The sequence below is a fragment of the Thermothielavioides terrestris genome, chromosome 2, assembly GCF_000226115.1.
Source record: "Thermothielavioides terrestris NRRL 8126 chromosome 2, complete sequence".
In the NCBI taxonomy this organism is placed as follows: domain Eukaryota; kingdom Fungi; phylum Ascomycota; class Sordariomycetes; order Sordariales; family Chaetomiaceae; genus Thermothielavioides; species Thermothielavioides terrestris.
The window spans coordinates 1,738,274-1,753,335 of NC_016458.1; the positions used below are offsets into that span (position 1 = coordinate 1,738,274).

At 33.0% G+C, this 15,062-nt stretch overlaps 2 protein-coding genes across 2 annotated transcripts; one reads left to right on the forward strand and one right to left on the reverse strand.

Annotated features, from left to right (window-relative positions):
- Window positions 1–634: 634 nt before the first annotated feature.
- THITE_111636 (uncharacterized protein) lies at window positions 635–2,668 on the forward strand (the record flags this gene model as incomplete). Its single annotated transcript, XM_003651576.1, has 10 exons — window positions 635–657; window positions 1,200–1,262; window positions 1,358–1,383; window positions 1,584–1,632; window positions 1,680–1,738; window positions 2,070–2,099; window positions 2,315–2,347; window positions 2,427–2,445; window positions 2,583–2,602; window positions 2,637–2,668. 10 exons carry the CDS (start codon window positions 635–637, stop codon window positions 2,666–2,668), a joined length of 354 nt encoding a protein of 117 aa, XP_003651624.1.
- Window positions 2,669–6,949: 4,281 nt separating this feature from the next.
- Window positions 6,950–7,222, reverse strand: THITE_2047525 (uncharacterized protein; the record flags this gene model as incomplete). Its single annotated transcript, XM_003651577.1, has 1 exon — window positions 6,950–7,222. A coding segment is annotated over one exon (273 nt), but the record flags the coding sequence as incomplete, so codon positions are not given.
- Window positions 7,223–15,062: the final 7,840 nt, after the last annotated feature.

Below are 15,062 nucleotides of genomic sequence, written 5' to 3' on the forward strand. Positions count from 1 at the left end.
ATTAGTATAATCGGTACTATCGTCGTTAGAAATGTCTAGGTCATCGTCAGTTGTAGTAGCCTTGTCTTCTAACGTAATATACAGAGCTTACTAGACTTCCTAGTACTATATACTAGCGGAGATAACGTTGCTAGTTTTTAGATACTTAATCTCTAGTATATATTATAGAGGCTACTCCCCTTCTATATACTTATAAGTTAGAAGAGTTCTTAAACGCTTTTATATAGCGTCGCTATCTAACGCTTTGTTATAGTCTTTGTAGACTTTCTATTTATCGTTGGACACTATAATAGGGTCTATAGTAACGTTCTACTACCGCTCCTTATAGACGGTCTCTAAGCTATTTTAGATTACTTTAGCTATATCGGCTTCTTTAATAGCTATTATCTCGTTGTCTTATATAGTTCTAGAAGCGACGTTCTTAGTTATAGTTTAATAGGATATATATACTCTTACAATGTATAAAGGAACATTAGGCGTATTGTCGGCTCTTCTTATACCTTCTACTTACTTAGTAGCGAGATAGGCGCTCTCCCTCTTCTAGGTATTAGCGGTATAGCCTTTAGTAGGCGTCTTTTGTATATAGAGAGGCATTTTATATATAATGAAGGCTAGTTAAGTATCTCCCTCTATAATGTCGATACAATTGTACTTAAGCGCTTCGCTACTTAATAACGTTAACGAGCTAAGAGAATCGACTATATAGTCGCTTCTATCGTTGACGTAGATACTGTAAAAACGTATAGCAGATTATCTTAAATCGCGAATATAGTGTAAATATATACCGACTAACAGTAGCTTATATAAATATATATAGCTTAGTAATAAAAAGGTCTAACGATCGATTATATAGTAAATACGAATAACTATAATAAAGAATTATTAGAGAAGATAGATATATTGAGGTTAATATATAAAGAGAAAGGAAATTGTAGTAGCTTACGTTAAGCTAGTCTAGAAGTAAATAAAAACAATAGCGTAGTACCTATAGCCGATAAACAATGTTACTATCTAGCGGTAGCTAGAGAATAGAACATTATACCTTTAAGGCTTGAAGCCCTATACCTTTATAGCAATAGAATAGCTTTCTTTAACTATTTATAGGTTAAAGTCAGTAGCGAATCTATATATAGGAAAACTAGGATAAGCAAAGTACTTAATGAACTAAATAACTATAGTTTTATAACTAAAAGCGTTAGTAATATTCGAGTAAAGGGTTGTTATACGCAGATGGTGCTTAGTGACCATCTAGCGGTAAACGTGTGAGGGTGAGAAAGATCAATGCCTCTTAGCCTCGTTAGCTGATAAGGCGGCACTCCTGAACACTAGTATATATTATAAAAGTATATTGATGTAGTCTCTCTAACTACAAAGAGGTTCTAGGTAAGGTTCCCTTTTTAAGAGAACGCTCGTCACCCTTGACTATAGTACGGTTATAGGTGCCTTTGCTATAGTTGCGTATAATAAGTGCCTAGGGACAAGAAGAAAAAGATAGTATCCTTACTATTATTATAGAACTTAATATAGGATAAAGGAGCGTATAGAAAAGAAAGAAAACTAATCTATATTATACCTTATATAAGTTTTTATATCTGTTATCTCGTTCTATAGCAAAGTCCTCCGTTGCTATATGTTCGTTTATTTATTCTATTTATCGAGATTAACTGTACTATTACTAGTATAAGGGTCGTCTCTTCTAGCCTTAGATACCTTTGCTACCGCCTTACGTTCAACGGAAGTAGGCGTTTTTTTAAGTTTCTTAGGAGGATATATCGGCGTCTTTTACACCTTGTTGTCAATAGTTACTTTGCGCTAGTGCTTACTGCTAGTAACCTCGATAGTTTTAGCTTCTAACGTTGATTAGGTACCATTGTTATACTAACTTTGTAGCGTCTTAGCTAGCGTCGTTGGTGCAACCGATAGTATAGCTTTGGCTATAGGTGTCTTGCTTAGCGTCTTCTATATAGGTGGCTATATAGCTTTAATAGTATATACTATAGTTATAGTTGTAGTATAAGCGATCTTAGGTACTGCTTTATAGTAGCTAGCGATCTAAATAGATGTTCTAGCTTGTTTTATAACGGCTATCTTTGTAGTAAGTAAGTCTATTGTAGTAGCTTAGGTCTCGATAGCCGCTAAGCGGCGTTCAACGTCCTATATACGCTATACTAGTCCTATATAGATACTATTATATAGGTTTACTGTCGTTTAGATAGCGAGGTCGACCTTCTTTAGAAGGGTATTATTCTTATAATAGAGATTCGTTATAGTCTTGTTGTATACTAGCTATAGGTCGCTAATCTTTGTTGTCTAGTGATAGTGTATATCATTAAGGTTGCTCTAGAAAGTAAGACTACTAAGATCTAGGTTACTAGCTTTGCTATTTACTTCCAATGTACTAATAAGCTTTACTAATTCTACTATAGTTTTTTCGACTTCCTTAATGTAGACTTAGTACTTTTAGGTGAATTGGAGTAGATCTTTGGTCAGCGTTTATACCGCTTTTATATCCGTTTATAGAGATTTGATAGCGTTATCGTTTGTAGTGACTATATAGCTAATACCACTCGCTATATCTATAGCTTTAGCGTTATTATAATAGGTAAGCCTAAGCTTTACTAATATTACATTTATAGAAGGGTTACCCTTGCCCTTAGGCGAGATATAATGTAATATAAGGATTTTAATTGCTATTGGTATATAGCTTACTATAATTATACCTATCTCTTAGAACTTTTTAAGGGCTCTCTTAATTATACCTTTAATCCTCTAGATATATAGGTTATATATAAAGCTAGCGAGCTTGTTATCGAAATCCTTCTTTAGGACTATATAGTGAAACCTAGCGAATTACGTCGCTAGCTTAGCTATATACTCATTATTATAATCGAAATCTATATATATATAAGCAAGCGCTTCGCTTATAGTAGCGATATACTTATTTATAGCTTTGGTTAAACGCTAAGAGTATCTATATAATATATAGGTTTCCTAAAGCTCTAGGATATAGTATAATTCTATCGCTATATTCTCCTCATCACTAGCGTAATTAGTATTATCGTCGTTAAAGACGTCTAGGTCGTCGTTAATTGCAGTAGCCTTATCTTCTAATGTAATATATAGAGCTTGCTAGACTTCCTAGCGCTATACGCTAGTGGAGGTGACGTTGTTAGTTTCTAGATACTTAATCCCTAGTATACGTTGTAGGGGCTACTCCCCTTTTATATACTTATAAGTTAGGAGAGTTCCTAAGCGCTTTTATATAACGTCGTTGTTTAGCACTTTGTTATAGTCTTTATAGACTTCCTATTCGTTGTTAGAGACTATAATAAGGCCTAAGGTAGTAGTCTACTACTGTTCTTTGTAGGTAGTCTCTAAGCTATTCTAAATTGCCTTAGCTATATCGGCTTCCTTAGCAGCTATTATCTCATTGTCTTATATAGTTTTAAAAGCGACGTTCTTAGTCGTAGCTTAATGGGATATATATATTCTTTCGATATATAAGGGAATATTAGGTATATCGTTAGCCTTTTTTATACCTCTCGTTTGCTTAGCAATAAGATAGGCATTCTCCCTCTTCTAGATATTAGTGGTATAGCCTTTAGTAGACGTCTTTCATATATAGGGAGGCATTTTATATACGACAAAGGCTAGTTAGGTGTCTCCTTCTATAATATCGATATAATTATATTTGAGCGCTTCGCTATTTAATAATGTTAGTGAGCTAAGAGAATCGACTATATAGTCGCCTCTATCGTTGACGTAGGTACTATAAGAACGTATAGTAGATTGTTTTAAATTGCAAATGTAGTATAGGCGTATATCGACTAATGATAGCTTATATAAATGTATATAGCTTAGTAATAAAAAGGTCTAACGATCGATTATATAGTAAATGTAAATGACTATAATAAGAAATTGTTAAAGAAGATAGATATATTAAGGTTAATATATAAAAAGAAAGGAAATTGTAGTAGCCTACGTTGGGCTATCTTAGAAGTAAATAAAAATAATAGTATAGTGCCTATAGCTAATGAACAATATTGCTATCTAGCGGTAGCTAGAGAATAGAATATTGTACCCTCGAGGCTCGAAGCTCTACGCCTTTATAGTAATAGGATGGCTTTCTCTAACTATTTGTAGGTTAAAGTCAGTAGCGAATCTATATATAGGAAAACTAGGATGAGCAAAGTGCTTAACGAACTGAATAACTATAGTTTTATAACTAAAAGCGTTGGTAATATCTAAGTAAGGGGTAAAGAGAAGAAAAACTAGGAGATCTATAAGATAGAGGATAGCGTTTATATATCTAGTAGTAGTATAGCGGTAATAGATATATTGAAGCGAATGTGTTTTAATAAAGAAAGTATAAATAAATAAAAGGAAGAGAGGGAAATAGAAAAAAGGAAAGAGAAAGTCAATAATAGTATAGCTATTAGTAGTTGCTACCTTTCCTCTATAGTAGCTCGACGACAACTCGATTCTAAGATCAAAGAATCTCCTTTATTTCCTTCTATTCTTTGATAGCGATACCCTTATTATAGTGTTCCTTCTCCTAGTCGATAGGGTATACCTTTTTATACTCTTTAACAAGTTCCCTAGTATCGTTAATAAGCTAGATATATAGGATCTATTAGTCGTCCTTAGCGGTAAGTCCTTTCTATTGTATTAGATACTTAACTTTAGGTCTTTAGTTCCTCTAGATAATATATCGTTATATAATTCTCTCGACTTCCTAATACTTATCTCTATCAACGATTATAGGGCTAGGGGGTTCTACGTTATAGCTAAAGGGGTCTTTCCCCTAATCCAGTTTCTATAACTAGGAAACTAAAACTATAAAATAGACTTTCTAACTAGCTAGGAAGTCAAGCTTATAGACGTTCCTATCGATTTTATAGATAATTTTAAATGGTCTTGCCTATTATAGTGACTACTTTCGTTTAGGCTTTCCTAGGAGATAGTATCCATTGTATAGTCGTAGATAAACGGTGTCTCCTACTTCGAACTTAGTAGGCGTATACTTATTGTTATAATATATCTTTGTAATAGCGTCTATATAATCGATTTATTTTGCTACTTCCTTCTAATACTACTATCTAAGGACATTAATAGCTTTAGTAGAGGCAACGGTACCTTTCTTATAGTGAAGTATATCTAGGATAGAGCGTAGTTTAAAGCTATATACCAACTTGTTTAGCGATCTTCTAATAGTGACTATAAGTATATTGTTAAGGTTGTACTATAACGTAGGGAGAAGTAGAGGCTATAGCGTCTCTGGTTTTTCTATAGCTTCTATACGAATAGCGATTGCTATCGTTTAGTTCGTCTTTTCTAACTAGCTGTCTATCTAGGGATAATAGGCTGTCGAGAAAAGGAGGCTAACGCCTAGGACGTAAAAGATTTCCTTCTATAGGTCAGAGGTGAACTTAGTATCTTAGTCGCTAATGATTTATACTAGGAGTCCCTAATCTATATATATTAACGTTCTAAGGATTATAATAGCCTATTCTTCTACTAATATTTTGTTGTTCCTAGTTATAAGAAGCTTCTTCTTACTAAACTTGTAGGTAATAGTATATATAGCGTTGAGAATTAGGTACTTCTTTATTGACTACGGTATCCCTTTGGAGGGTATAGTAGATAAACCAACGATAAAATCTATAGTAATAGTATAGAAGGGCTATAGCGATGTCCAAATTGGCTAAAGGTCTCTAGGCTTTGGTTCTTTTAAGGTCTAGTTCTCTCTATATATAGGGTAATGCTAGATATACTTATATACTATCTAGCGCTTTTAGTTAAAAGCGAATATTAAGAGGTTCGCTATTATATTGTCTATATTAAAGTAGTAAGTATTATCGTATATAATAGTAAGAATATCTTTGATATAGCTACTAGGGATATAAAGCTTCTTTGCTCCTTTATAGTTGATATAGTAGAGGAGACTGTCCTTTAGTTTATAGGGTCTAAGCTATAGCTTTTAGTGCTACTTTCTTTATAGCTCTCCCTCTTACTCTTTATATTCTCTTTACTTAGCGATCTTCTTAGCTTATTCTTCTATATTATAGAGACTTCTAATAATCTTGTTGTATCGGCGGTCGTTGGGGTAAGCTATAGTCAGCTTAGCTTTGAACTCGTTACTAATAACTAGTTCGAAGGTGCTAATGTCTATAGTATAGTATTCCTTAATATTGATCTAGGTAGTAGACTAAATGTCCTCTAGTTCGTTGATAGTGTCTTAGGTTTCGTTAGGGGTATCCTCTTTGAAGGTTAGTAAGTATAATAAGGTGTCTAGTACAACGTTAAGCTTTCCTAGTATATAGAAGATATTAAGGTCGAACTAGGATAGCTAGTTTATAGCGTTGACGAGCTTTAGATTAGCCTTTACAAGGTCTATAGTAGCGAGAGATATATATTTTACGATGCCTCTAGTCGCTATATAGTCTATTAGGATGTTTATAGGGTATTAATTTGACTATACTATTTTCTAGAGCTTCCTAACTACCTATATAATAGTGGCGACTTCTGCTTCTATGCTTCTATACTTCCTTTCTATATTAGAAGTTAGGTGGGACAAGAATATAATAGGCTAGATTTTACTACTTGGGATATCTTGGCTAGGGATATTAGTACTATCCTATTTGCTATAGAGTTGAAAGACGATTACTCTATATCCTTTGCTATTTATATCGAGCTTAATAAATAGTAGCTTATTAGGATAGTAATAATATAGGAAGTACTATTTATATAGGTATTCCTATAGTAGCCTAAAGGACTTTAGTTCTATTAGCGTAGGCTTAAATTTAGCGTTCAAGGTGAATGCTTTCCTAGTGTTCTTTAACTTAGCGATAGGAAGGTCTTCGCTTACTCTCCTTTAGATAAAGAGCTTAGTTTTATAGTTCTATAGAGGCTACGCTTTCGCTATATACTATAAGATGCCTTTATATAGCTATTCGGCTATACTAAGGTACTGTTCTAAGGTCTTAAAGATATTAGGGAACTTGAGTTTCTTAAATATAGCAATCCTATCGTCTATCTTAGCTACTCTTTTGCTATTGACTATATAGCTAAGAAATCTTATTAACGAGTAGGCTATAAAGGATTTTTCTATTGAAATATAAATATATACCTTGTTGAAGATATTAAGAACTATTTTAATGTACTTAAGGTACTCCTCTATATTTTTACTAGCGATAATAATGTCGTTGATATAGATATATACAAAGTGCTTATATTTATAGAATAAATAGTCTATAAAGCGCTATACGAAAGCTAATAAGTTTTTAAATCCTATTAGTACAACGTTTAAGCGTTTTAAACCTTTAGGACTAATAACTACTATACAGTTATAGTGTTCTTCTATAACTAGAAGCTAGAAGAAGAATCTAGAAGCGTCGAATACTATAAAGATTATATTGCCTATTATTATATTTATAATGTCGTCTTAGTTAGGCAATAGGTATATATCTAGTACTACTAATGTATTTAAGGGCTAGAGGTCTACTATAGCTCTACCTTTCGTTTTTTTAGCAACTGTATAGTAGACTATAAAGACTAGGCAAGCGATAGGGGTTAGCTAGTCTATAAAGTCTATCTTTCCTTATATATATAGTTTATTATATTCTTTGTCGACAATCACTTAGTCTTTAGTGCTTAGTAGGTAAACCTAAACAGGCTTAAGCTAATTCTACTATCCGTCGATAAATAGAATTCTTATCTTCTAATCCTCTAGTATAGGGACAATGCTATAGTTATAGAAGACGTTATACTTATCTAGCAATGCCTTTATTTCTTCTATATATCGTTTGTCCCTACTATAGACACTTACCTCTATTGCTAACTTGATATATAGGATATTGTCTAGTTTCTTAATGCTATAGGATAGTGTATAGAACTCCTGCTTAGTAGGTGGCTTATACTTATCCTCTATTAATGTCTTTGTTATCAGTTCCTTACTGCTAGGCTCCTATTATATAGTCGTCGTTATTTATATATATTTGTTGTCTATAACGTTATCCTAGGTCTAGTATATAAGGTTCTATACTATTGCTTAGATATCCTCCTTTAGGCTATATTAGAGGAGATGTCTAATACACTGTCCTTCGACAATAGTGATTAAGCAAGTAGTATTGTTCTTTATAATAGCTTAGTGTACACTCTTTATATCTATAATAGCGTCTAGTATACCTTCGACGTATAAAGCGAAGTAGAGCTTACGTTTCTAGCTACTTAGATTGTCGTTATTAGTATTTATAGGCTCGAACGTAGTCTTGATTAGGTGTTCCATTATAGGTGTAACTATTATAGTGTTTATAGCTTTCACCTTTCGAATTGTTCTTTTCTATTCTATATATACTTTTACCTTTATATTATAAATAGACTAGAAGTAACAGATAGATATATTAAGGTTAATCTTTACTCTATTATAGAGTATAAAGTTAGTTTTAATCAATAGTTTCGCTCCTAAACCTTCAATGACGTTGGTTATTATAGTAAAGTGACTATCTACATTGGTATTATAGACGATTCCTTAGATATAGAAGTTAAACTTAACTTACTTCTTGACTTTAGTATAGGCTCTAATGCCTTTAATAAAGTATAGCTTTATATTAATCTAATATAGGTTCTTAGCCTACTTAGAGATAAACTCTTTATCGACGAGGTTGATATTACTACTTATATTAAAGTAAACCTTAGTACCTAGCTCGCCTAGGTTTATACTAATGTTAATTATAAGGTATATAGCTTGCTTGTCCAATGCTTTTAGTAGCGATATATAGGGCTATACTTCTACGATCTGTCCTTTAGTTAGTATAAAGTTTATATCTTTACTATTAAGCTTATCCTCGTTGTTACTAAGGTCGCGTTAATAGTCCGTTTAAGGTTATATAGGTCTATATTTATCTTCGTTACCATCGTTAGCTATATATTTAAAAAGCTTATAATATATTATAAAGACTCTACTATAGGCAGTACATTACTAAATCTATAAGAGTTGTTATAGTAGTTTATTCCAACTTAGTCTAGGCTAGTAAAAGGTATAATATAAATAGTAAGAACTATTAGCTTCTTTATCTTCTAATTCCTTGTCCTTAGCTTTGGTATTGTATTTATCGATAAGAACGTACCTAGTCTTCTCTAGTATTTCATAGTAAAGGTTAGTGTCTTCGTTGTCTCTTATTACTATGATCTCGCTATAGTATAAGAAAGTGCTATCTTCGAACTACTTTTTATATATATATATCTAAATCCATTAGAGTCGTCGAGGTCGAGGTGGTCTTCTCTAGTTGCTATTATCGCCTTTTCTCTAGCTATTAAACGGTCTAAGTCCTCCTTTATAATCGTTAAAAAGTCGATATCCTCTTTTATATCTAGTTGTACTATAGAAGTTTTAGTTATTAAATAGCTATACTTAGTTACTATCTTTATACTAATTGTTTCTAGGTCGCTAGGGTTTATCTTTATCTTTTCTCTAAGGATTATAATATTCTTTTCTACCTCTTCTTATCTAGAAGGCTCTACTATCCTCCTAGTTGTCTCTTTATCCTTCGTCGTTATACTCTATATTTATATTGTTAGTAATAGGACTATAGCCAATAATATAGCCCTTAGTAGCGTCTTAGCGGAGCTTGTCTCTAACAATATATATTTTAATGTTAAGAATACTAAGGAATGTACCTATCTCTATAGTTATATCTAGTTTAAAGTATAGCTAGCGAAGTTCTAAATAGAGGTAGTTGTATAAGTATATTAGATATTGCTCCTTAGTAGTATCTTCCTAAATATATATATATTTAAAGTATTCTATAGTAAATTTCTAGACTAGCTTATCTTTGTAGTTGTCCTTTGTAATATACTAGTTTTCGTTTAGCTATTTCTCTACTTTATATCTTTTAATACTAAACTCCTTTTTTAAACGCTTAGTCTATACTTTTATAGATATAGTCAATACTACCTTTTCTATAGTAGAGAGCTACTACTTATACTATTATAGCGCTAAGCCTCGAAGTAAGGTCTATATCTCTATATATAGGGTCTCTTCTTTTACTAGATAATATCTAATAATCTAATCTACCTATTTAACCTAAAGGTTGACATCTCTATAATATAGCTACTATTTGTTATACTATAGGTCCTAGGGTTCCTTAGACTTGTTTTCTATATCTAGCTAGAAGAGACTAATGTCCTAAATCTTCTATTTCGACGTAGGTATAGACAATTACGAAGATATAGTACTTCCGTCTTTAGTTTTAGGCTAATAGTCTTCTACGTCTATAGCCCTATTCGCTCTTTTAATTATAATGTTTAGGTTCTTTATTATTCTAGCTATCTAGGTAAGAAAGTCCTATATAGCGAAAGCAGCCTAGATATCTATAGCTCCGATAGCTTGTCTAAAGGGTCTAGTTCCTTGTCTAGAGGGTCTAGCTACTTATCTATATAGCAAGCTCAGTATCTCTTAGAATAGTAAAGAGATACTAGAATCGACTAAACTATCTATATATTCTATTCTAAAGTTCTAGATAACTATACCTAGTCTAGGAAACTTAAATAAGTACTAGGATAGTTAGCTAAATGTCTATAGTAGTAGCTAGGGAACTTAGTTAAATGTACTAATTAGCTAAGCTATTAAAGATAATAGGTCTTCCTCTTTAGGTTGTTAATTCTAAAGTAATAGATCTTACAATCCTCTTAATAGTCTTTAGTAATATCTACTAAGATTATAGCTACTAACGGTATAGGTTTTATATCTCTATTGAGGAATAGTTAATGTATCTTAGGGCTCTAGTTGCTCCTAGAAAGTTAGACTTAGTAGAGTTACTAGCTAGTTCTTAGTTAGATTATATCTAGTTCTTACCGATATTTCTAGCGATATAGCTAATCCTAGTTACTAATCGTTAGTCCCCTAAGGCTTTAGGGTCTCTAATGGTCTTTAACTCTTTAGTACTAAGGTCTCTAGCGTTTCTTAGGTTAAGTCCTTAGTCTCTAAGGTAGCGTCTTTGATCCTAGGGTCTAGGATAAGGTTCTTATTAATAGTAGCTTAGAGTTTACATTTAATAATTGCGAGATAGGCGTATAAGATATAGTTATTAAGTATTTAAGAGGGAGGATACTCTAAGATATATAGTTTTTAAGCGTATTGCTATATATAGTTGTCTCCTTCTAGTACTATCTTAAAGGATACTATAGCTTCTAGATACTTAAGTTTCTATAGGCTAATACTAGTGACCTATTAAACGTTGTAGATAACCCTAAAGTCTTTAATGAACTTGAGAGTCTACTATATATCCCTATAGACATTTACGTTTATAGGGCTTAACTTCGTCTAGTTTCTAACGCCTTAAGGGTGCCTAAGGTTAGGTTAACGGTATTAGCGAAATAAACTAGTTCGTTATATAATACGTTTCCTAAAGCTTATTCCTTTAAAAGGAGTATTATCTGCCTTAGGCGTTGCTCTATACAACTTACTAAGTGTAATTTGTAATATCTTGCAAATCGAACTTAGCTCCCTTCAATAGGAAGCGAACAGGTCTAAATCGTTAGTAGACACTACTTGTTATACGTTAATAGTCCTTAGTAACCATCTAGCGGTAAACGTATAAAGGTAAGAAAGATCAATGCCTCTTAGCTTCGTTAGCTAATAAGGTAGCACTCCTAAACACTAGTATATATTATAAAAGTATATTGATATAGTCTATCTTCCTACGAAGGGGTTCTAGGTAAGGTTCCCTTTTTAAGGGAACACTCGTTACCCCTGACCGTAGTACGGTTATAGGTGCCTTTGCCACAGTTTTGTATGATAATAGGTATATATAGGTCTTGTTATTAGTAACTTAATAAGCTTTATATATTTCTTCAAAGGTCTTGATCTAACGTATAGTATTCTAACTAGAGAAGTAGCCCTAAAGGCCGGCCTTTACTAGGGTTGGAAAGGTTATACTAAGCATAGTAGTAAGAACGTATTTAGTTATCTTCTTTAGAGCTTTAGCTTTAAAGAGACTAGAAGGTGTTACCGTAGGTGCCTCTATATAGATAAGTAGAGTAGAGGTATTTAGCGAAGATAGAAAGGGTGTCTATATTGTTTTAGCTAGGTCTTCTTCGCTTAGTATACCTTAGAAAGGCTATAAGACAGATATATCTTTAGACTCTCCTTTAGAGGTTAGTGTCAAGATTAATAGTATTATAAAGGTCGACGAGATTCCTAAAGCTTTTATAGATAGTGTATATATATATCGCTAGAGCTTAGTTATTAGGCGTTTAGCTATCGTCTTTAAGAAAGGCAACGACTATATCGATAGATTGTAAAAAGACTAATGCGTATACTTCTATAGGAATATCGACTCCTTCAACGTCTATTTAAAGGAAGAAAACCTCTTAAGAAGTTAGGTTCCCTTAGAATATATAGTCTAAATACCCTAAAGAATAACTATAGGTTCCTTATAGATTATCTAGATACCTTTGGCAACTAATATATTAAACTTAACTAGTATAATAGTAGTAAGAGTATAGCTCTTAAGAAGAAAAGCAAAAGTCTACGCTAAGACCTTATATCTAATATAAAACAGTACTAGATATATTATTAGAAGGAGCTAAGTATTATAAAGGTATAGTCCTAAACTTAGAAGTTTGTAAATAGCTACTACGTTTAACTACTTTTATAACTAGTTCGGCTAGACTAGAGAAGAAAATAATAATCGATAAAAATTCTATCCTTGTCTTTGCTTAGGAGGATAGAATTATCGTCTTTCGATTAGGTTAGCGTTTTACGACTACTATATCGATAATTACGAAGCCTCAATAGGTCTTCGAAGTATTAGGGATAACGAGATATCTTTTCGATACCCTACACCGTCTAGGCAAAGGAAGGTCTCCTAGGACAAGGTCCTAACAAACCTCTAGAACGTATATACCTCAATAGGTTTCTACGCCTCCTAGAGATGCTAATATCGGTATACTAGAGCCTCAATAGGTTGGCTATATCGTCGTCGTATAGCTATTAATATAGTATTATATAGTTCTACGATCTTAGAAGACTTTGTAGTCTATATTGTCCCGTTTAGATATAGAGCTAAGCTTGTCCTTGATTAAACCTCTATTTGAAATAGTATAAAACCTCTATACCAACCTATTCTACTATACCTAGGATTAGGTATATAAGATAGCTCCTAAAGGAATATAGTGTCTCTCTAGACAAATGAAGATAGTATATATCGAGTAGTAGGAAGGATATCTTCTAGTAGGATATAGTAGAAAGACAAGAGACAATAAGAATATAGTTAGAGCTTAATAGCTCGAATATCTATTGTCTAGATAGAGGTAGAATAATAAAAGGAGAGGCTTAATAGCCTTCCTAGAAGAAGGAGGACTACCAACGTAGTGTCAACGAACATGTATTAACAACTATTTGATATCTCGCTTAATGATGAAGGAGATAGGCTTAGCCTACTTAAATATATATGATTAGAGGGCTAGACCCTCTAGCAACGAATGCGACGTATCGAAATGAATAGAAAAACTAGGTCTCTATATCTAGGTAGTCCATTACCCCAATTCAATACTATACTACTACCCTATATCATAGGACGCTCCTAATAACCTTTATATAGATCTCCTAAGCTTATATAATATATACCCTATATATCTTCGCTATAAGTCTTATAAAGGTAAACTTCTATATAGCTATCTTAGCCTTAACCGCCTTCTTATATACTTGAAATGAGAGCTTATAATCTAGCTATACGCCTAGGAACCTCGCTAACTCTATAGGTACAAGTCCTAGCTAACCTTCGCCAAGGATATTAACGACCTCTATATATAGCCGCCATACCTTTATAAAGTAGATAAGCTCGCTCTTCGCTAGTTTAAACTATATCCCTTGCTCTATAGCCTATTTCTTATATTTAGTAAACCCCCTTTCCAATATATAGTAGTATACTAGTATATCTTATCTAAATATAAGGAGATTAGTATTATCTATATACTTAACTGTTAAAAGCCTAGTATACGCCTCGAAGGTATAAAATAGAGGGGTAATAAAAAGGATAAATAGCGCTAGCGACAATAGCAAGCCCTATAGTATACCTTGCTATAGAGTTGTAAGCTCGGCTATAATCCTATTGAACTATAGACGCGCTATACAATCCTTGAAATAGCTCTTTAAGAGTATAATTAGCTTTCTTTCGAAGCCTAGTTCCTAGAGCGTATATAGTAGCTAGATCTAGTTGACCTAGTCAAAGGCGCCTTTCAAGTCTAGTTACAGTAGCAAAGTGTAGGCGCTATACGCCTACGCCGTCTTTACTATATTAGTCACTACCTAGATTACTACCTCTATAGACCTATACTATTAGAAGCTTATCTATATCTCTAGGAGCAGCTTATATACCTTAGCTATATATATTACCTAGTCTACAATAGCCGCCTTAATAATTTTACCTACTATACTAAGCAGCGATATTAGGTAGTACGCCCCTACTTCTATTAGCTATTCTAGAGACTTCCCTAGCTTCCTAAGGACAACCACCTATATAGCGTAGAATCTATATAGGAAGTGCTCTAGCTTAAAATAAGTGTATATAATCGCTATAAGCACTTTCTACAACTTACTCTCCTTATTATAGGCCTTAAGGAACTTGTTAATAAGAAAGTCTTTACTAAGCGCCTTGTTTAATCCTATATAGCTTATAATCTCTATAATTTTAGTACTATAGACCTCCTAGCTAATAGGCGTAGTATTATAAAAAGACCCTTTAAGCTAATCTTAGTTAAAGATACTATTGTACTATACCTATAATATAAAAAAGAAGCGCTTTACCAACGTTTTAGCCTTCTAGATATACATTATAGCGCTCTAGGGCTTACTAAGCCCTAGCTAGAGCGCTAGTAACGCTAGAGGTTTAGAGCATTAGTAGCTCCAAAGCTATACCTACCTCTCGATATCCTATATTAGCTTCTACCCCCTCGACGCTTTAGCGAGAGAGTAGCGCTAATACAACGTCTACAACTACCTAGTATAGCGTTTAAACTACTATACTACCTTATAGTAATATACTTAAGAGCTCGCTATA